The sequence below is a fragment of the Hyaena hyaena genome, unplaced genomic scaffold (genome assembly GCF_003009895.1).
Source record: "Hyaena hyaena isolate Hyena2069 unplaced genomic scaffold, ASM300989v1 scaffold_285, whole genome shotgun sequence".
In the NCBI taxonomy this organism is placed as follows: Eukaryota; Metazoa; Chordata; class Mammalia; order Carnivora; family Hyaenidae; genus Hyaena; species Hyaena hyaena.
In genome coordinates, this window is record NW_024080917.1 from 946,687 (window position 1) to 966,762 (window position 20,076).

General features: G+C 62.5%; 2 protein-coding genes across 3 annotated transcripts; one reads left to right on the forward strand and one right to left on the reverse strand.

Moving 5' to 3' along the window:
• Nucleotides 1-561: 561 nt before the first annotated feature.
• On the reverse strand, nt 562-8,842 carry NPW (neuropeptide W). The gene is made up of 3 exons (XM_039246765.1): nt 8,682-8,842; nt 8,479-8,589; nt 562-1,494 (listed from the first exon to the last, which is right to left on the reverse strand). The coding sequence occupies exons 1-3, from the start codon at nt 8,840-8,842 to the stop codon at nt 681-683; spliced, it is 1,086 nt and encodes a 361-aa protein (XP_039102696.1). The 3' UTR covers nt 562-680.
• ZNF598 (zinc finger protein 598, E3 ubiquitin ligase) lies at nt 8,804-19,623 on the forward strand. 2 transcript variants are annotated; one of them, XM_039246825.1, is made up of 12 exons: nt 8,804-9,059; nt 13,993-14,105; nt 14,652-14,781; nt 14,949-15,160; nt 15,269-15,486; nt 15,822-15,939; nt 16,463-16,668; nt 16,836-16,920; nt 17,029-17,813; nt 18,168-18,318; nt 18,432-18,582; nt 18,674-19,623. In XM_039246825.1, exons 1-12 carry the CDS (start codon nt 8,841-8,843, stop codon nt 19,022-19,024), a joined length of 2,739 nt encoding a protein of 912 aa, XP_039102756.1. In that variant the 5' UTR covers nt 8,804-8,840; the 3' UTR covers nt 19,025-19,623. The 2 variants fall into 2 exon arrangements, with proteins under 2 accessions (XP_039102756.1, XP_039102757.1); XM_039246826.1 differs by having other exon boundaries at nt 15,822-15,930.
• The last annotated feature ends 453 nt before the right edge of the window (nt 19,624-20,076 follow it).

Below are 20,076 nucleotides of genomic sequence, written 5' to 3' on the forward strand. Positions count from 1 at the left end.
GTTCAGCTGGTAGGGTGCGAGTGCCACTCTCCGCTTCCTGGTGGACGGCAGCAGGACCCAGGGGCTGGCTTGCGCCTACCTCCCATGAGGCCTTGCCCCTCCCTGGGACCTGGTCTGATGACCCCACCCCCAAATAGGCAGCACTGGCAGAGAAGGGAGAAGGGGACCTAGGTCCAAGCAACGTCTCTGCCTCTGTCCCCCCCTTCTGCTCCCCAAGCACTTACGGCTGGACATGATGAGGAGGGAGCATCCCCTGGCCCAGGGAGAAGGCTTCTGATACGTGCCAGGGCGTGGGTGCAGCTGTTTATGCCAAAGCTAGGAGCCAAGTACACATCGCAGAGGAAAGGGGTCACACGTGGGGACACATGAACCAGGCAAATTTATTGACCAGAGCTGTGAGCCCTGGAGGACTCATCACTCTGCCTGGATCAGAAGAGGCGTTGCCAGCAGAGGCTGCGCTCAGGACAGCCCTGGAGAGAGGTGGGGTCTTGCCAACGCGGGTCGCTGGCAGACCGTGGCTGAGCAGGAGACTATCCGAAGGCTCTAGAAAGAACAGAGCAGGACTTGGAGGACAGGGCTGTGCGCCCTCCACTACCCTCCCCCCCACACACACACAACGCCCCCAAGACTGGAAAGGGGAAGACTCTCCAGGTAAAGCCTTTCTCCCTAAGAAGTGTGTTCTAGGAAAGTCGTGGGGTGCCTCGTGGGATGGCGAGCGTGCGCTCCCGTGTCAGATCCCCCCAGACGTCCTCGCCCCTTCCTCTCCCCTCGTACCTGGCCTGCTCCGCGGAGGTCCAGGAACCGGCGCCCAGCCCTGGCTCCAGGCGCGGCGCGGGCTCGGGGGCGCAACGGCTCCGCGGCGCACTGACCCGGAGCCCCGCACGGGGGTGCCTGCGTCCTGCCTCCAGCAGCTCCCGAACCCCGGAGGGCAGCGGAAGAGCACCGCGGGGGGCGCGCGCCGGAGCGGGGGTGTCGCTGGCAGCTGGCCCCTGCGCCGACGCGCCCAGGCCCTGGGTGCCCGAGGCAAGGGGTCCGGCCCCGGGGCACAGCGCGCGGCGATGCACGTAGGGCGAGCGGCGCAGCCCCATGAGCAAGCCCGCGGCGCGGCCCACCGTGTGGTAGCGGGGCCTCGCCACGTGCTTGTACCAGGCGCCCGCGGGCAGCGACAGCAGCAGCAGCAGCAGCAACAGCGCGAGCGCCGGCCGGCCCGCAGGGCCCCGCGCCCCCGCGCCCCGCGCCAGGGTGTTCGCGTGGACGGCCGCCCGGCGGGGCAGGCCAAGAGCCAACCACACTGGGTGCCGGCGCCCTGCAGGACTGCGGCGGCGGCGGGGAGCCAAGCGCCCCGTGGACCCAACTATAACTGCTCGTCGGCCCCGCCCCTGCTCGTCCCCGCGGGACCCGCTGCGCTCCCCGAGGAGGGAGAAGAGGGACCCAAGCTGCTGTGGCAGGGACGTGGGTGGGTCATCAGAGCACTTCTCCGCATGGGTCGGCCTTCAGCTAGAACTCATCTTGACCTTCCGCTGGCGGTGCCCCGCTCTCCCCCCACACGGGCTGCTCTGCTTCCTCCTCCCCCCCGAGGAGAATGGGGTGCCCCCTCCAGCAGAGCTCTTGCAGGCTGGGCACCAGCAGAAGAAAGACTGGGAGGCTGGAAGAGCCCTCTGCGTCATTCGAGAACCCTCCGCGAATCTCCTCCCTGAGGGCTCTCCTGGCACCCACACAGCTCTTGAATCTGTCCCCTACCCCTTCAGGTCCCTTCCCATCCCCACTTGTGCCCACCATCCCACTTCCCAGCTGCAACTGAGTGCTTGAAACCACAAGTTCAGCCACGTGGCGCCCTCCCTGAGATGGTTAGCGGTTCTCTGCCGCTTCCAGAATCAAAAGAAGCCTCTCTCATCCCACAGCCCTGGCTTGGGCAGGATAAGGCCCTGTGGCCCTCCAGCTTGCTTTCTGGTCGTGACCACCCCCCCCCCCCCGACCACCACCACTTTCTCTGGCCAGTCTCAATCTTTCTCCCTTACCCAGCAACCTATGGCTCTGCCCACCTCTGCACTTCCGTGCCTGGAACATCCTTCCCTTCCTTCCCAACCTGGCCAACTCCTACCCATCATTCAGGATTCCTGTCGTGTGAATGGCCCCCTTGAGTATTCCTCTGTGGCGATATGGGCTAAAAACTCCTAGGGGGCAGAGCCTGACCCATTCTTGCCCGAGTCCCAGCCCAAGAAGGACACAGCCCTCAAAGAATCCGACCTCATCGCACCCCCAGCAACCCCAACACTCCTGGAACAGCTAGATCCCAGACACCAGCGGTCCCGAAATGTCTTACTTTGATCTCCTAACAACCCCACAGAGGTAGGAGGATTCTTTTTCTAAAGTGTGTTTGTTTATGTGAGCTACACACCTGGCGTAGAGCCCAAGGTGGGGCTTGAACTCAAGACCCTGAGATCAAGACCTGAGCTGGGATCAAGAGACAGATGCTTATCCGATTGAGCCACCCAGGCTCCCCGGAGATTTTACTTTTTTAAGTACTCTCTACACCCAACGCGGGGATTGAACTCACAACACTGAGATCAAGAGTCGCATGCTCCAATGACTGAGCCAGCCAGGCGCCCTGAGGTGGGACGATTACTGACCCCATTTACCAGTGGGGAAAGTTAAGGCACCAGGAAAATGGACTTGTTTGGATCACCTGCTGGGTAAGCAGTGGAGCGAGTGAGCTCCAACCTAGACCCCCAGCCTGGCAGCCCCAGGTTGGGAGCCTGAGCTGAAGTTCTCCACAGAAACTGCCCCTCCCCCTCTGCCTGTCTCTTTAGCAAAAGGGAAGGGGTGGCTCTGGGGTGAAGGGAACAAAGTCTGGGCCTGTCCTTCCTCCCAGGTCTCCATGCTGAGGGACCACCGAGGGGCGGGGGGGGGGGGACAGAAGCAGCCGCGGCCCTCTCCCAGGGCCCTGCAGAACAGGGGAGAAGCAGGCCCTGAGGCCCGCTGTGCCGCGCTGGGTGGTGGTGGGTGTGGGGGAAGCGTGTGCGCCTCAGCCTCTCCTGTCTGCTTCTTCATGTGCAAACTGGGAACCATAATGGCCGCTCATCGGCTTGCTGTGAACATGAACTCAGGCGTGGGTGTTGGCACCGTGCCTGGCACATAGTAGCTGCTAAAAAAAAATGGTCGTGCAGGGGCGCCTGGGTGGCTGAGTCAGTTAAGCATTCGACTTTAGCTCAGGTCATGTTCTCCCGGTTCATGAGTTCGAGCCCCGCGTCAGATTCTGTGCTGACGACTCGGAGCCTGAAGCCTGCTTCGGATTCTGTCTCCCCTCCTCTCTCTCTGTCCCTCCCCTGCTCATGCTATCAAAAATAAACATTTAAAAGTTTGAAAAATTAAAATTAAAAAATGGTTGTGGCTACTACCTCTCGCTGCTACTCTTCCAGAGGCTGGCCAGCCTCCTAAACTGTTGGTAAAAACACTTGTGACGGAGGGGTGAGGGGCAGGCGCTGGAGGGTAGTGGGCGCAGAGGGAGCCGTGGGCGCGCCTGGAGGGCCGCAGGGACTGGGGAGCCTCGTGGAAAGCAGCCTCCACCGGGGCCCTTAAGGGGCCTGGAGAGCCCTCTGGAGTGGGCGGTGGGCGGCTCTGCAGCACGACGCGCTGCCAGGGTCCTCCCTGCTAAGCGTACTTGGGGGCCCCTGGAAGCCCCCGGGGACTGCAGGGAGGCGTCAGCACAGGATGGCTGTGGCCAGGCGGTAAGGGGGTCTCCGTGGCGGTTAGAACACTGAAGTCCAGCTCCAAGTACCAGCACAGACAAAGCCCCAAAACATGACCCTGAAGAAAGAGGAAAGTACCCTGCACAATGATGTTCGGTCGATAACTGAAGATTAACCCCCTGCCACCCGTCCCGCTTGTTTATGGCTGTGAAGCTGGGAAGGAAAATGTCACAGTGGGAATGAGGGACGAAGGCCAGGCGGAGAGGAAGAGGGGCTCCTGTCAGATGCAGGGGTGCAGAAGGCCGGGGGGGAGGGAGCCCAGGGCCCGGTGGGGGGAGCAGAGCACACAATAGTCCTGGGGACTCCCAATTTAGGGTACAGAGGAGGGCTCTGTGCGCTGCCCAGCCCTGAACTCAGGGACCCGATGACAAGGGCCTTCTGCCCTCTGACCCCCACCAGGGGTCTGGAGTCAAAGCTGCACCATGGGAGGAGGGGAGGAGGTGACGGGCCCATGGCCCTGAGAGCTGACTCTCCTCTGTGGGGCTTGCCTCTCCCTTCATCCACCCAACCACCCCCTAGAAACCAAGGGAATAGGGCTTTGCACGGTCTCAGAGCTACCTTTCCCCCACAGGGCAGCAAGCTCCGTGGGCCAGGACCACGTCTTCCGCACACTCAGCCTCAACACGGGCCACAGAGCCCTGCCCCAACAGGGACCCCATCCTAAGGACGCGGTGATGGAGCAACTTCCTGTTCTGCCTTATTACTTTTTAATGTTTCATTTATTTATTTTCAGAGAGAGACAGAGGGTGTTAACCAGGGAAGGACAGAGAGAGGTAGACACAGAATCGGAAGCAGCTCCAGGCTCCAAGCTGTCAGCACAGAGCCCGACGCGGGGCTCGAACCCTTGACACGCGAGGTCATAACCTGAGCTGAAGTCAGACGCTCCACCAACTGAGCCACCCAGGTGCCCTGTCTTATTATTTTCAATTACTAATTTCCATCAAAGTAATTTACATTGTAAGTTAAATGCTAGTAGGACAGAAAGATTAAGTGTCCCCAACCCACCCGTTCACACCCCAGTCCTGCTCTACAGAGGCAACTGCTTACAAGTCCTTCAGCTGTTACTTCTAGTTGTACACTTCGACTTAAAAAGCATAAACTTAAATCCTCTTCTAAAAAAAATCAGTGAGTTTCGTTTGTTTGTTTGTTTCAAAAGAGAGAACACCAACAGGGGAGAGGGACAGAGGGAGAGAGAATCCCAACCAGGCTCCTAGCTCAGCATGGAGCCCAACATGGGGCTCGATCCCACGACTCTTAGGATCATGACCAGAGCAGAAATCGAGTCAAACGCTGGACTGAGTGAGCCATCCAGGCATCCCTCAGCGGTCTTTTCAAGGGGGCATAACATACTTCAAGCGTGCACATCTCAACAACTGCATTTGTTAGGTGTGCAGACGTCTGTGGGCCCACAGCCCACAGCCCACAGCCCACAGCCCACAGCAAGACGGAAGAGGCTTCAGCTCCCCAGGGCGCTCCCTCTGCCCCCTCCCAGCCAGAAGCCGCCAGCGTTAACGGATGGCCTCACTAGGGCGCCTCACCCTCGGCACTGCCCACAGCCGTGGGGGCTCCCCTGGGCCCCGTCGGATGGGCAGCAGCATCCCTGGCCTTTACTCATCTGGACGGGCAGAGTAACAGCCCCGCCCCCAGCCACCCGCACCTGACGTATCCTGGAACCCGCGCACTCTTACCGCATAAGGGGACGAGGCATTGAACCTGCAGATGAAATTAGGAATGCTCCTCAGTTGACTTTAATATAAGCAGATGGTCCTGAATCATTCACAGGGGCCCAACGTCCACTGGAGGGAGGGAGGGAGGGAGGCGGGGTCAGGGAAGGGGTGGGGACAAGCCTCGGGCACGAGGCACCTTGCAAAACTGCCCCCAACGGAGAACCGCAGACCCTTAGAGTGTAAACTGCTACTTTCGACTTATCCGTTGTAGGCAGCACCAAAAGGCTCTCTACACATTTGGATGAAGCTTCGGCCCTCTCTCACCCTGATAAGCCCACTTTCCGTCCCTCCACCCCTCTACTAGGATTTTACCGTAATGTTTGGCCAACTCACCAGTCAGTGTGTACGTTTTCACGGCCACGTAAATACGGTTCGCTGCTAAGCCAAGTACTGTGCTATGGTTCTGTTTCCTTTTTGACCGATTGCTTATTACTTTTTCCTTCTTTTGCTTGTTTTTCTATATATTTTGCTACTTTCCCCCAAAGGCTGAGAAACAGGTCGAACTCCTTGCAGTAACTTGTCCTGATTCTCAAGCGCGTGAGGGCACCCGATGAGTTCCATGTTTATTCTGGAGGCCTCCCTGTGGGAGGTGGCAGCCTCCTGCTCCCAGCTGCACACCCCCTTTCTCTCACAGGGGGCTACTCAGGAGCCTTGGCCCAGGCATCACCCACACGTCGCCGTGGCCCTCACCTGGGCTGGAACCCGTGGTCTGGATGCCAGGTCATCGTCCAACTGACCTTCCCTAACATTTTGGAGATGTGAACCCTCTGGTCACTTTATGGGCGCTAAATATGTTGTCCTTTTTATGGCAGCGGCTTTGTGCCTAGTGGAAAGATTTTCTGGGCATAGAATTTGTGCCTGGATATCCTAGTCCCTCAGAAATTTGACGGAATTCCTAGCTTCCAGTGTTCCAGGAGCGAAGTCTGATTCTCCCTCCTTCCAGGTTCTTCTCCCTCCTCCCCTCCCCTTCCCTAAAGCTCTGGGGGAGGGGCGTGGGGCGTGGGGATCTTCGCTTTGTCCTTTGTCTGCAGTCCTCCTGTGCCTCTGGTGTGCCTGGTGTCACTCGCGGGCGGAAGGACGGCCTTGCTTTCTTGCCTGGGCCCCTTCAGTAGGAGACTCTGTCCCTGAGCTGTGGCCTGTGTTGCCTCAGTCTTTGATAATTTCCGCCTCTCCATTTTCTGTGTTCTCTCTGAAGTTCTGATTAATTACATATCACACCTTCTAGAGAAAGAGTTCTGTCCTCTTTATTTTCTGCCTGTCTTTTTGTTCTGCTCCCCGGGAGATTTCTTCAACTGCATCTTCCCATTTTGCCCTTGAATTTTCAGTTACATTTTTAATTTCTAACAGCTCTTTCTCGTTCTCATTTGTTTTGTGCTTGTTATCATTCAAGGCATCCTATCCTCACTTCGTGGAAGCAGTATCTTTCCTGGAAATATCAAATAGAGCTCTTTCTTTTTTTAATGTTTATTTATTTATTTTGAGAGCGAAATCAGGGAAGGGGCAGAAAGAGAGGGAGAGAGAGAATCCAAAGCAGGCTCTGCCAGTACAGAGCCTGATGCAGGGCTCGAACACACAAACCATGAGATCATGACCTGAGCCGAAACCAAGAGTCTTAACTGACTGAGCCACCCAGGTGTCCCTCCTTTTTTAATTTGTTTTTAGTTTTTAAGTAGCCTCCACACCCAACACGGGGCCGTAATTCACAACCACAGATCAGGAGTCATGTGCTGCAGTGACTGAGCCAGCCGAGCACCTCAAATACAGCTCTTTCTAAAGCTTCCTTTTGCTCTCTGGGTCTGCTTATTCTGGCCCGTCTTCCACACTGCGGGTTTTCCTCCTGAGTCTGGAGATCTTTGACTGTCTGTCACCATGTATGAGTGAGACCTGGATACTTTCTGTGTGCGGGCGTGGCTTGTTGGATGATGGGCTTCACTGAAGGAAGGACTTTTCATTCTGTGATGCAGTGGGAAGGGAAACTTTTCTCTGGGGCTGGTCAGTTTCTCCAGCGGCAAGTCTCCTATTGACAGCAAGCGGGAGGGTGGGAGGGGCTGGATACAGAAATCAGGGCGGGGGAGGAGGGCCCAGGTTCCTGGGTTCGATGCACTGACTTGCAGACACTGGGGTTTCCAGTTCCCTGTCTCTGCTCGCACACAGTGAAGCTTCTTTCTTATCAGGGTTCCCTCCAAAGGTCTTAATGATGGTTTGTAAAAGAAGTCAGTCATGCCGTCATCTTCCTGTCGTTCTAAAATATGTTTACATCTTTCACTTGCTGCTTCCTCCCTTCCTGTTCTCTTTGTCCTTGTGGACCGATAGTTTTATTCCTTTACTGTCGTTTAATGAGCTTTTGCGAGAGTCGGATGGCATCTGCATGCGGCCAAGCCACCAGATTTACTTGTTGTGATGATTCCTGTTTTACAACTGAGGAAGCCAAGGGTTTGGTGAGCCATTCAAGTTCACCAGCAAGTAAGTGGCTAGACTGGGGTTTCCGGCCCATTTCTGACTGATTCTAAAGTCCAGGCTTGGGGAGCCTGGCCGGTTCAGTCGGTGGAGCACCTGACTCTTCATCTCAAGGTCCTGAGTTCCAGCCCCATGTTAGGTGTGGTGCCTACTTAAAAAATTAAAAAAATAAAAAAATGAAAAGTGTCACCTGGCTGGCTCTCAATCTCAGGGTTGTGAGTTCAAGCCCCACGTTGGGTTTGAAACCTCTACGAAATGAAACCTATCCAAAAAAATAACAATAATAAAAAATAAAGTCCAGACTCGTTCCCGACAACACATTGCCTTTTTTATACAAGGCTTCAGATCTGACCCGTCTCCTTCGAGGACAGAAGGGAGGTCCGGTGTGTGCCCGGCCCCCAAGTGTAGGGAGAAAGCCCCCTCCCAGGCTCAGCTGGGTGGGCCCGGGGAAGAAGGCGTGTTCCCTGCAGGGAGGCGGCCCCTGTCTCGGGGATGGATGTCACCAAAACCGTCTTTTCTGCTAAGGATTTGCAGAAAACCGTTACCTGGGGAGGGGGTGGCGGTGCGGGCTGGAGAGCAATGCTGAGCTCCGCGGGACGTCGGGGTCGCTCTGCGTGTCCCGGCGACACGGGAGGCGCTTGCACGCCAGCACGGCCCTTCCGCGGCAGGGGCACACTTCCGCGGAGCGCCACCCGGCGTCCCCGGGCCGGGAGCGGCCGCCCCGAGCCCCCGAGCGCCCGGCTCCTGCCTGGAGGCGGCTCCTTCCTGGGGCGGAAGTGGCGGCGCGCGCTTCCGCCGGGCGGGGCCGTTGCTGGGCGGGGCGCTGACGTCGCCCCGGAAGGGGCGGGCCCGCCGGGAGCCAGGCCGCGCCGCGCCGCGCCGGCCGGAGGGGCCCGCAGCCCGGACCATGGCGGCGGCGGGTGCCGACGGGCGGCGCGCGGCCCTGGAGGCGGCGGCGGCGGCGGCCCCCGAGCGGGGCGGCGGGAGCTGCGTGCTGTGCTGCGGGGACCTGGAGGCCACGGCGCTGGGCCGCTGCGACCACCCGGTGTGCTACCGCTGCTCCACCAAGATGCGGGTGCTGTGCGAGCAGCGCTACTGCGCCGTGTGCCGCGAGGAGCTGCGCCAGGTGCGCCGCGCCGGCCGGGCCGCGCGTTCGGGGCGCCGGGGCGGGCGCGGGGCGCGGCCGGAAAGGGACTTTGCCTTCCTGGTGTCCGGCCGCAGGCCTGGCGGCGCCAGCTTCCGAAAGACAGGCTTGGCGGGGCCGCCCGGGCCGGGCTCCGGGCCGTGGGGCCGGCAGGCAGCGGGTAGCCTTAGCTGGGTCGAAGAGGGAGCCGTCCCTCGGGGGACACTTCGTCCTGCGCCCCGGGAATTCGTGCCGGGCCACAGGAAGGGCGTGATGTGAGCACGAGCTCCCTCACCTGCTTGCCCTGCGGAGTTGATTCTCAGGGGTCTCCACTGGAGGCGAGGACGTGGGGTGGAGGGCGCTGGGCAAGGGAGCACCTCCAGAGGCCGTCGGTCCTGGCAGCAGAGAGTCAAAGTGGGTATTTCCAGCCCAGACGCATGTTTGGGTCCCTCGGGTTAAGCCCAGCAAAGTCCTCCTTCCAGAGACCAGCGTTTTCGTGTATGGAGGGGCGGTGGCACTGGGCGTGCCCACCGGAGGGGAAGGCAGGACCATGGAGGTTTCCTTAGGTCTCTTGGTGGATCTGGATAAAAGTGTTACGAAGTGTTTCTCCTCCTAGCCAGTCCGGGGTTGGGGTGGGGCGCTCAGCTCCACAGTGGAGGTGGGGATGTTTAGGACTCTGTCCAGACTTGGAAGCCGTGGAGGGTTTCAGAGGGCACCATGGAGATCCCCCTCCCCGCCCCCCCCCGCCCCCCATAATGCCAGATGCTGACTGGGAGCAGCAAGCTGGAGCTCCCTTGACTTGCCTTGAGGTCTGTTTGCTTCCAGCATTGTGAAATTCCCTGGTTTGTTCATGGAAAGCTTGGGCTGGTGACATCTGCCAGGGAATCTGACTTTCTTCTTCCTAGAAGTGACGCAGAAACGGCATTGTTGAGGCGTAGGTTCCTTTGGGTGATTTGTTATGTTTTGTTTTGTCTAAGTAGACAGTATGTCAGAGGAGCCAAGGAGACGCTATAATTCCGTGAGCTCTCCACGGGCACCTACTCTGCTCCGTTAGAAGACACTTGGAGACGTCGTCAGTCTGTCATGGGGTGGACAGAGACAGACCTGGGAGAGGCCCGGAGCATCGGGATGGACAGGAGAACCTTGGGCCTGTGGCTCGGTGCGCCCCCCAGCTTTGCCAGTCTTGCATGCTTCACAGATGACCTGTCTCGGATGGCCAGGTTTCCCGGTGCACCTGGAGTTTCCTTCCGGGAAGGATGGGGCCGCAGGCCTCACCCAGGAAAAGAGCAGGCACCTATGTGTGGCCACCTTAGCCAGCATCTGGCCTCTGTCACTCCTTGTGGGTCCCACACCCTTCGAGTGCTCTGTGGCAAGGGGGTGTTGACACGAGCTGTCAGCAGGCTCCTGCCAGGGCGTGCTTTGGCACTGGGTGCCTCTGGCTGATTCCAGCCTTCCTCTTGGGCCTGCCCTGAATTACTGGGCAGCAGGAGGGTGTCCTGGGAAGTGTGGGAGATGCCGATCCTCTCCATTCATCTTGCTTCCCTCCCACTCTTGAACTTGCAGCCCCACCCTAGGCCTTTTTGTTCCCTCGCTGAGCCCCACACTGTCCTCTGAATGCCCCATGCCCGCTAGGGAGTCCCACAGCAACCCCCCGCCCCTGAACCCTGCCTCTGCTCTGTCCTCCCTTACGGGACTAAGTCTTTGTAAAAACTTGGGAGGAGAGCGTGCCAAGGTGCTGTGTGGAACAGGCCTGCCCCTGGACCTGGCTCTTCCCTGCGCCCGCCCCCGGGGCAGGCGACACAAAGGGCAGACGCAGAGCAGCCCTGCAGCTGCTGGTCAGGCCGGCTCCCAGGGCCGCTCCCAGGTCTGTCTCTGTCCACCCCGGATGGTCTGCAGGGCGCGCCAGCAAGGCCGGGGCCGTGCCTCCCACCCACCTTTCTTCCCCAGTCACGTCTCCCGCAGGCTGTTTTCGTCTGAGGGGTGATCGAGTCTCAGGCTCCACCCTGCCCGGATGCCCCCTAATGTCAAAGAGGTTTTTTGGGGCTGCTGTGCGAAGGGGGGTGTGTCTGAGCTGGTGCCGTCTCCCACCTCACAGCCGGGAGGTGGGAGGGGGCCTGCTGACCGGTCTTGTTTTTCTGTTGTCAGGGCCCATTCCCACTGGCCTGGTCCACCAGTGCTCCTTGGGGGCCTGTGCTTCTAGATGGGGCCCACCTTCCCCGCCTGGCACACTCTGGCCAGTGGTCCATGCTGGTGCCACCCATCCCTCTCCCGCTCACTGTCAGCGCGCGCCCACTGCATACTGGGAGTGGGGAGCGGCGGAGCCCCAGGCAGAAACACATACCGCCTGTGGGGGTCTGAGCAGCGCTCTCCTCCCATCTCCTGCTCCCTCCCTTCAGGGACTGGCCTGGCCATCCTAGGGCCCACGCAGGGGTGCCCTTCCCCCTCTGACAGGTACTGCCTGGCCTGCCCGAGGACTTCCCAGGATGCTCCATCCTCAGTTGTCTAGGCCTGGCCTGGGCCTCTGTCCCCAGACCCGTGACCCTCTCCCATTAGGGTGCTCACTAGGGCGGGTGGGTCTCCGGCCATGCTGGTTGGATGCCTGCTGGGCTCTCCCACGTCCCTAGTTGGGCCACTGTGCCCTGGTCCTTGTCCGGCTACTTGGTCTTGCCATTTGCCTCGCCCTGTGCTGTGGGCAAGGACACTGGCCACACCAGGCTGCACTGCCATCCTCCCGTCTGCCCCTCGCGGGTCCTGACATCTGGTGCAGGGCTCCGGCGGCCAGTCTCACAGCCCAAGAGGGGCCGCTAGCGTTTCCCAGCTCGCACTCCCGGCTCCACACCTGCTCTCCCTCGTTCTCAGACACACCTGGCCTTGAGCCTGTGTGCCGTGGCCTTGAGCCTGTGTGCCCGGCCTTGAGCCTGTGTGCCCGGCCGCCTTCCTTTCCCCGACCTCTTCCTGTGGTTTCCATCCCCTCCTGAGCCCACCCAGCGTCCCCTTCCCCTGGCTTGGCTCAGGTGTGCTCGGCACTGGCCGCCCCCGCAGCCCGGCAGTCTGTCTCGAGGACTGTGCCCTACCTCCGTCCACGGCAAGGGTGCCCGCAGCAGGACACTGCTGAGGCGGACCAGGGCAGACCCCCGAGAGGAAGGCGCCGGAGCTGGGGGAGGCAGCAGCGGTGACGGTGGCGACCCGGCTCTGGTTTCCTCTGTGGAAGGAAGTTGTTCCTTTGCTCGGTCTGCTGGACTTGGATGCCTTTTGGCTGGGGGTTCCCTCACGGGGTGCCTCTGTAGAGGCCTCAGGCAGATGCCGGGCTCCTGAGTCCGCCGCCTGTGCGGCCTCAGCACAGCCAGGGCCCTGAGTCCCCGCAGTTCGTTGCACGACGGGGCTTGTGATCTGTGGTGGGCCCGCGGCATCCTGACTGGCTCATGGCCCTGCAGCCCTGCGTCTGCGGGTGCTGGTCCCCTGGTAAGAGGCAGTGGGGACTAGGCTCTGGGCTGGGAAAGCAGGGTTGAGTGTGGGTTGGCCCCAGAGGGGCAGATCCCCTGAGAAGCGGCCGTTGTGTGACCCAGAGTCCTGGGGAGAAGACCAGAGGGAGGGGGGCCCTTGGGAGCACAGCTGTGGTGAGCACCTCCAGACTCAGTGTGTGGCAGGGGCAGTGGTGGGTGGTCACATACACCTTGCCAGATGTGACGTCAAGAGGAAGAAGGCCTTTTGGGCCAAGTTCGTCCTCCTCCAACCCCCAGAATGGGTGTGGCTGGACCCCGATGCTTCCCTCGGGCTCCTGTGGGGGCCGTGGGGTCGGCTTCCTCTACCCACAGTGTATCACCCAAAGTGTGGACTGAGGTTCCCAGCTTCTCTCCCAGACCCCCCAGGGAACCGGTTTTAACCATCCTGCTGCTGGGGGACAGTGTGACTACCCTTTCTCCCCACCCAGTCTTGCACCTTTCCAAGTTCATGGCCGTGCTGATCCCAGACGTCCTCCCTAGTTGAGCCTAGCTAAACCTAAACATGAAAAGGGTGACCTTGACATGGCCCTTCCCAAAGTGAGGACTCTGACCTGAGTCAAGTGACCAGCTCCAGAGTTGGGGGTGGGGGACAGTGGTGGAGTGGGAAGGGGCTTGGAGAGGAGACAGGGGACGAGGGGTGTGATCTGGATCCAGGGGAGGGGAGTAGGAGCCAGAGAGGAGGGAGCCAGGAGGGAACAGCGCCCTTGTTGGCTAGGAGGGGAGGCCTGGGCCCACGGCAACAACGGGCCCCTGGGGCCGGGCTCTGTGGAGGGGAGGATCACACTGTACCCAGAATGCCGGGACCCCTAGGAAACAGGCTGCTGGGGTGTCTGCACCCTGTCCCTGCTGAGTGGCTGCAGCTCCGCACTGACCACTCTGACAGCTGGGTGGCAGGCAGGAAGCTGGCCAAGAGGTGGCCAGGGGCCATGACCAAGCTCCCCGTGGCATCATGGGCGGACAGCGAGCTAGGCCTTGACTTGCAGTTGCCTGCCTCGTCCTGGTGGCATCATTTCCGTAGCTGCTTCTTAGACAGCACCTGGCCTGTGCCCAGCACCCATGTGATTAGGCCCTGGCTTGCCAGTCAGCTTGGTCGTGTCGCTGCGCCCTGGGGGTCACCGCCCCTGGGGTGACCTCGGTCTGTCTCAGGGCTGGTTTGGCTGTGGATGAGGGAGAGCCTGCCGCCCCCTGGTGGCCAGGCCAGGTGTTGCGTCTCCATCCCAGCCACCCCAGGTGGGCACCCTGCAGGGGAGGAGAGGGGGCGCCCCTCCTCCCCCCGCCTTGCTGGCAGCCCAGGATGGCACAGGCTGCTGCCCGCGGGTCCTGCCTTGGGCCTCCCATGAGGACCTGAGTGCCTCCCTTTCTTCTTAGCCGGACAGTACCCTCCAGTGGGTGTCCGCGGCCCTGCTCAGCAGGCCCCTCACTTTTGGTTCCAGGTGGTCTTTGGGAAGAAGCTTCCCGCCTTTGCCACAATCCCCCTCCACCAGCTGCAGCACGAGAAGAAGTATGACATCTATTTTGCAGATGGAAAAGTTTTTGCCTTGTACAGGTGAGCAGGGGCCCCAGGGGCCTGCAGTGAGCCTGGGTCTGTGGGGGGCTTGTGGCAGGGAAGGGCACAGGCCTCGCAGGGGAGGGGGTGTGGCGTGCATGTCAGGGCCCCTCTTTGATTTCCTGGCATTACCTGTGCTGGGGTGGCGGCGGAGACGGGCAGGGGTGAGTCCAGGGAAAGCACTGGGCGGCAGGGCGTGGTGCCTGCTTGCTGGGGCCGTGTGAGGCACTCGCGAGCCCCCGTGAATTGGGATCTTAGCCCACGGCAGGAGACCCCACAAAGGGCACAGCTGTCGTGGGAGTGATCCTCCTCAGCCGGGTGGGGGGCTGGCTCCCAGTGTGGGCTCAGTCACCATGCCCACGTGACACAGAGGTCAGCCGTCCCGCAGCTGGCCTCGACCCGGGGTCTGGGTGCGACCCAGCGGTCCTCGCGGCGGTGGGCACAGCAGGCGCCCGTCCTCCTGGCTCCTCCCAGAGCGCATGCAGGGGCCCTGAGGAGGCGGCGGGGCTCACGCGGGACGGTCGGGGCCCCCCGGTGTGTCTCCAGGCAGCTGCTTCAACATGAGTGCCCACAGTGCCCCGAGCTGCCGCCGTTCGGCCTCTTCGGGGACCTGGAGCAGCACATGCGGAGGCAGCACGAGCTCTTCTGCTGCAAGCTCTGCCTCAGACACCTCAAGGTGCGCCCCTCGCCCCCCTGCCTGTCCTCCCGCTCTCCTGCCTCACGCAGCCCGGGTGGGGAGGGGCCGCTGGGGTCCGGAGCCCGCACCAGCGCCGCCGGGTCCCCCTTGTGTCACGGGGCTGTGGGAAGGGCCCCCCCCGGCGCCCAGCACCCTCTTCCCTGCAGATCTTCACGTACGAGCGCAAATGGTATTCACGCAAGGACCTGGCACGGCACCGCATGCAGGGGGACCCTGACGACACGTCGCACCGAGGGCACCCGCTCTGCAAGTTCTGTGACGAGCGCTACCTGGACAACGACGAGCTGCTCAAACACTTGCGGCGCGACCACTACTTCTGTCACTTCTGTGACTCGGACGGGGCCCAGGACTATTACAGGTGAGCGCGGGGCTGGGCACCAGAGCAGGCGGGGCAGGGCCGCTGGCCGGGGCGCGGGCTCCTGCTCACACCCCAGACCCTCCGCCCCCCCCCCCCCGCCCCCGCCAGCGACTACGCCTACCTGCGCGAGCACTTCCGGGAGAAGCACTTCCTTTGTGAGGAGGGTCGCTGCAGCACCGAGCAGTTCACCCACGCCTTCCGCACCGAGATCGACCTCAAGGCGCACAGGACGGCCTGCCACAGCCGCAGCCGCGCCGAGGCCCGCCAGAACCGCCAGATCGACCTGCAGTTCAGCTACGCGCCGCGGCACTCGCGCCGGAACGAGGGTGAGCACGGCCTTCTCTCCGCGGAGCGGGGCTCCGGAGGCCTGCAGAGCTCAGACCCGGGTCCAGGCCTGAGCCCTCAGGCGTCCGCGGACAGGGGACGCGCACGTTGAGCCTGTGTCTCCTCGGCCTTCAGCAAGCCCCGAGCATCTGAGCACGTCGTGACCACGGGGAGCACTTTGCAGCAGCGGCTCCTGGGGTCGGGGGAATGGGGGGCTGGACTGTGGAGCGCCAGGGGCTGACACAGACCCTGGAGGTGTCTGCTCCGATCCTCGGGGCTCCTGGAGCGCCTGCCTCGGTCTGGCCCGGGCCCATGACAGGCTGTGTGCTGGCCGCAGGGGTCGTCGGGGGCGAGGACTACGAGGAGGTGGACAGGTACACCCGCCAGGGCCGTGCGGGCCGGGCCGGCGGCCGTGGAGCCCAGCAGAGCCGCCGAGGAAGCTGGAGGTACAAGAGGTGGGAGGACTTGCGTGCCGCTGACGCTCTCCTGGCGCCGCCCCTGAGGTGGTGGCAGCGGCCGACAGCCAGGCTGGGACCAGGCAGAGGGGTTGGGGGACTTTGGCCTTCTGGTGTTTGGCATCCTGTACCTGGCAGTGGCCTGCTTAGTGTCCTGAGCAAGCAGGCGTTTCCTGCTCTTTTGTCTAGTTCCAGCCAGAGACACCAGGAACGCACGTTGGGGTGGGTGACGGGCCTGTGTCACTTGGGGGCTCCTTGAGGTTGAGCTCTGAAACGCCGCTGGTGCAAACACACTCAGACCGGGTGCCGCCCCCAGTGCCGGCCGGGACGGAGCACTGGCCTCGGGGGTGCCCAGGGAGCCCTAGCCTCCTGCTGCCTCCGCGGCGCCCTCTCCTGGCCAGGGAGGGTGGGCCTGCGCCCGGTGGCGGGACACCTCGGGGGTGGGGGACCCCTCCGCAGCATGTCGCTCTGCGCACCATTCTGGTCCTGGCCCTTGCCCAGCCTGAAGGCCTCCCCCTCCCAGGGAAGAAGAGGACCGGGAAGTGGCAGCTGCCATCCGGGCCTCGGCGGCCGCGCAGCAGCAGCAGCAGCAGCAGCAGCAGCAGGAGACACGCAAGAGTGAGGACCGGGAGGAGGGCAGCAGGCCCAAGAAGGAGGAGGCAGGGGTGCGGGGGCTGGAGGAGCTCCGCGGTGCCCGGCGCCCGCCCCGGACTCAGGGTGAAGGTCCAGGTGAGCTGGCCCTGCCCTGGCGTGGGAGCTGCCTGGGAGGTGAGAGGCAGGCTCCTGGCCGGCATGGTGCCAGGGACTGGCAGGGGCACCCATGAGCTCCCCCCGGGTCTGTTCCCACTCCCTGCACGTAGCTCCGCCCTGACGCAGGGTCCCTTCACGTCTCATAGGCCCCAAGGAAGCCTCAACAAACGGTCCTGTAAGCCCGGAGGCCCTCCCGGCAGCCAGCCCGGCCGCAGGGGCCGCACTTCCAAGGTACGCGCACGCAGAACGGCGGTAAGGGAGGAGGGCTGCTGCGGGAGGTGGGTGCAGGGCAGGGCAGCCCCTGCAGACCGCTGACACCGCTCCCCTCCTCGGGCCCAGCACCCTCCCCGCCCCGACTTCGAAGCTCAAGGAGGAAGACTTCCCCAGCCTCTGCGCCTCCGTCGCCTCTCCCTCCTCCTCGTCTGCCGCCGGGGCCGCCCTGGGCCCCTCGGGGCCGGCGCTCGCGTCCCATGTCTCTGCCAGGGGCAGGGGCACCTTCCAAGAGGACGACTTCCCGGCCCTGGTGCCCTCCGCCTCCAAGCCCGGCTCCGCCCCCACCAGCCTCATCTCCGCGTGGAACAGCAGCAGCAGCAAGAAGGCGGCGCGTCCCTCCGCAGGGGCCCAGGCTGCGGGCGGGAGCGGCCAGCCCTCCAGGAAGGCCGGCAAGGGGGGCAAGGGCGGCAAGAAGGGCGGGCCTCCCCCCTTGGAGGAGGAGGCGGAGGAGGGCCGCGCCGGCCTCACCGCCCAGGAGCTGCGGAGCGTGCCCACCACGGTGGCCGTCTCCTCCCTGCTGGCGCTGGCCTCCACCCAGACCGTCACCAAGGTTGGCAAGAAGAAGAAGGTGGGCTCAGAGAAGCCAGGTGCTGCATCGCCGCCCCTACCACCCGCTGACAGAGATGGGCCCCCTGGGGCCGAGCGGGCCCCCGGCGCCCCCACTGGCAGGGCCGAGGGGCCAGTCGCTGTCATCGTCAACGGACACACAGAGGGGCCGGCCCCGGCTCGGAGCACACCCAAGGAGCCCCCTGGGCTCCCGCGGCCCCTAGGGCCCCTCTCCTGCCCCACAGCCCAAGAAGACTTCCCAGCACTGGGAGTCCCCTGCCCACCCAGGATGCCCCCTCCCCCAGGTACGTGGGTTTGGCTCAGGCCCGCTTCTGGGCAGCTGGGAAGGGGCTGGGTGGTCAAGTCAGACTGGAGCCCGTGGGCCCGGGAAGAGGGGGCTGTGCCGCGGGGCACCCACTGGCCAGCCGGCAGGGACAGGGCAGCCTGTGAGGTGGGGGTCAGCCGCCTCAGGAGCTTAGCGGCACCACCACGAGGAGTCCGCTTACCCTCGTTGCCCCTCACCTCCCAGTATGCTAGAGGAGGGAGTAAGTCACCTTCGGCCGCTAATGCCCAAGGGAGCTCAGTGGGTGTGCTGGCTTTCAGGCGGGAGCCACACAGCCAGGGTCACGTTCTGGGCCTTGCGATACCACCCCCTGCAGGTTTCAACGCCGTGGTGCTCCTGAAGGGCACTCCACCCCCGCCCCCACCCGGCCTGGTGCCCCCCGTCAGCAAGCCGCCCCCCGGCTTCTCCGGCCTCCTGCCCGGCCCACACCCGGCCTGTGTCCCCAGCACTGCCACCACCACGAAAGCGTAAGTATTGGTGGGCCACCCAGCCTTGCGCCCCTGGGGGCCGGCGGGTGCCCTTCCCTTGGGCCACCCCAAAGGCCAAAGCCGCCACCTCCTCCCCATCTCTCGACCCCCAGACCCAGGCTGACACCTGCACCACAGGCCTACCTGGTGCCCGAGAACTTCCGGGAGAGGAACCTGCAGCTCATCCAGTCTATCAGGGACTTCTTGCAGAGCGACGAGGCCCGCTTCAGCAAGTTCAAGAGCCACTCGGGGGAGTTCAGACAGGTGAGGCGGGCAGGGGTGCCGGGGGCCGGTGCAGCCACTGCTGGGGCTCAGGCCCACGCTGGACGTGACCAGGTCTGGCTCTGGGTGGCAGGGCGTGATCTCCGCGGCCCAGTATTATAAGAGCTGCCGTGACCTGCTCGGGGAGAACTTCCAGAAGATCTTCAACGAGCTGCTGGTGCTCCTGCCCGACACGGCCAAGCAGCAGGAGCTGCTGTCTGCACACGCGCACTTCCACGGCCGAGAGAGGCCTCCGGGCACCAAGGCCAAGAAGAAGAAGAACGCATGGCAGGCCAGCACCCGGCCGGCAGACCTGGACTGCTGCGTGTGCCCCACCTGCCAGCAGGTGCTCGCGCACGGGGACGTCAGCAGCCACCAGGCCCTGCATGCCGCCCAGGACAGCGACTTCCCCTCCCTGCAAGCCATCGCCAGGATCCTCACGTAGCCCCCGCCAGCACGGGCAGGAGCCGCCACACCCTCCTTCCTTCCTGCTGGCTGCCACGCAGCCGGGGTCCCCGGGAGGCCGCCTGCTCCGGGCCCTCAGCCGGCCCGCCCGCCAGGGGCCACCAGGAAGGCCCACCCTGCCCTGTCCGCACACCATCGCGTGGGAGTCCACCCAGTGGCCTCCTGGGAGCCGGGCGAAGGCCTCAGTGGCGGGCCGGTCTTGGTTTGTGTTTTCATGCTTTTGAAAGTTGCGAGGGGAGGGAAGGGCTGAGAGGCCGGATCCTGTCCGTGCTGTGTGAGCTGGTGGCAACAGTGGCTGTGTCCAGGCCACACACCCCCACCCCGGCTGGAGGGCTGCGGCACCGTGGTCCCCAAGTCAGCAGATGTGGGTCCACCCGTGCTGGAGTCAGGTGTTGAGCGTGTTGTGTAAACAGTTGGCTGTTTCGTGATTCAAGAACGTTCAGGATTAAAAGCAGACACGAAATTGTGCTACTTGAAGTTGTATCTTTTTATGAGACAAGCTGAATCTGGGATCTCAAATTGCCTCTGACGTTTTATAAGACCGTGTATCTTCAAATAAATTTATTTTGCAATAACGCACATAGCTGGTGTTATGAGCGTCTCTGCCCTCCCAGACCACCCCGCAGCTGGGGGGGCTGGGCGGCTCGGCTGTGCTCGCAGGAAGCAGCAACCAGCCAGTGCCCTGTCTGGAGGTGTGGCTGGCACTGCCCCGGCCTCCCAGGAACATACCCGGCCATGTGTGGCCTGTAGCTGTGTACCCAGTCAAACCATCCTTCCAGAACACGGGAGTCCTACGGAGCCGCAGTTTGCACCTGCAGGTAAAGAGCTACCCAGGTAAACAAGCACTTCAGGGGCAGTGGGGGGCCGTATCTGACATCCTGCAAGAAAATCATTTGTGCTGAATTACTCGCATCTCGTATTTCAGAAGGGGACCAGAGAAATCTCCCCTTTCTGCCCTAAACCATGTAAATAGTTCTAAACACACAACCACATCCAAATAAAGGAAAGGAAATGTCCTTAGAAGAAACAGAT

Bases quoted from the DNA above. Each gene is read 5' to 3' on its own strand.
- ZNF598 (XM_039246825.1), top strand. From the start codon at position 8,841: ATGGCGGCGGCGGGTGCCGACGGGCGGCGCGCGGCCCTGGAGGCGGCG. The intron at 15,487-15,821 runs GTGAGCACGGCC...TGCTGGCCGCAG, and splicing joins GCACTCGCGCCGGAACGAGG to GGGTCGTCGGGGGCGAGGAC. The intron at 18,583-18,673 runs GTGAGGCGGGCA...TCTGGGTGGCAG, and splicing joins ACTCGGGGGAGTTCAGACAG to GGCGTGATCTCCGCGGCCCA.
- NPW (XM_039246765.1), bottom strand. From the start codon at position 8,842: ATGGTCCGGGCTGCGGGCCCCTCCGGCCGGCGCGGCGCGGCGCGGCCT. The intron at 8,590-8,681 runs GCAGGAGCCGGG...CTGCCGCGGAAG, and splicing joins CAGGAAGGAGCCGCCTCCAG to GGCCGTGCTGGCGTGCAAGC. The intron at 1,495-8,478 runs GTAACGGTTTTC...GAGTTCTAGCTG, and splicing joins CACCGCCACCCCCTCCCCAG to AAGGCCGACCCATGCGGAGA.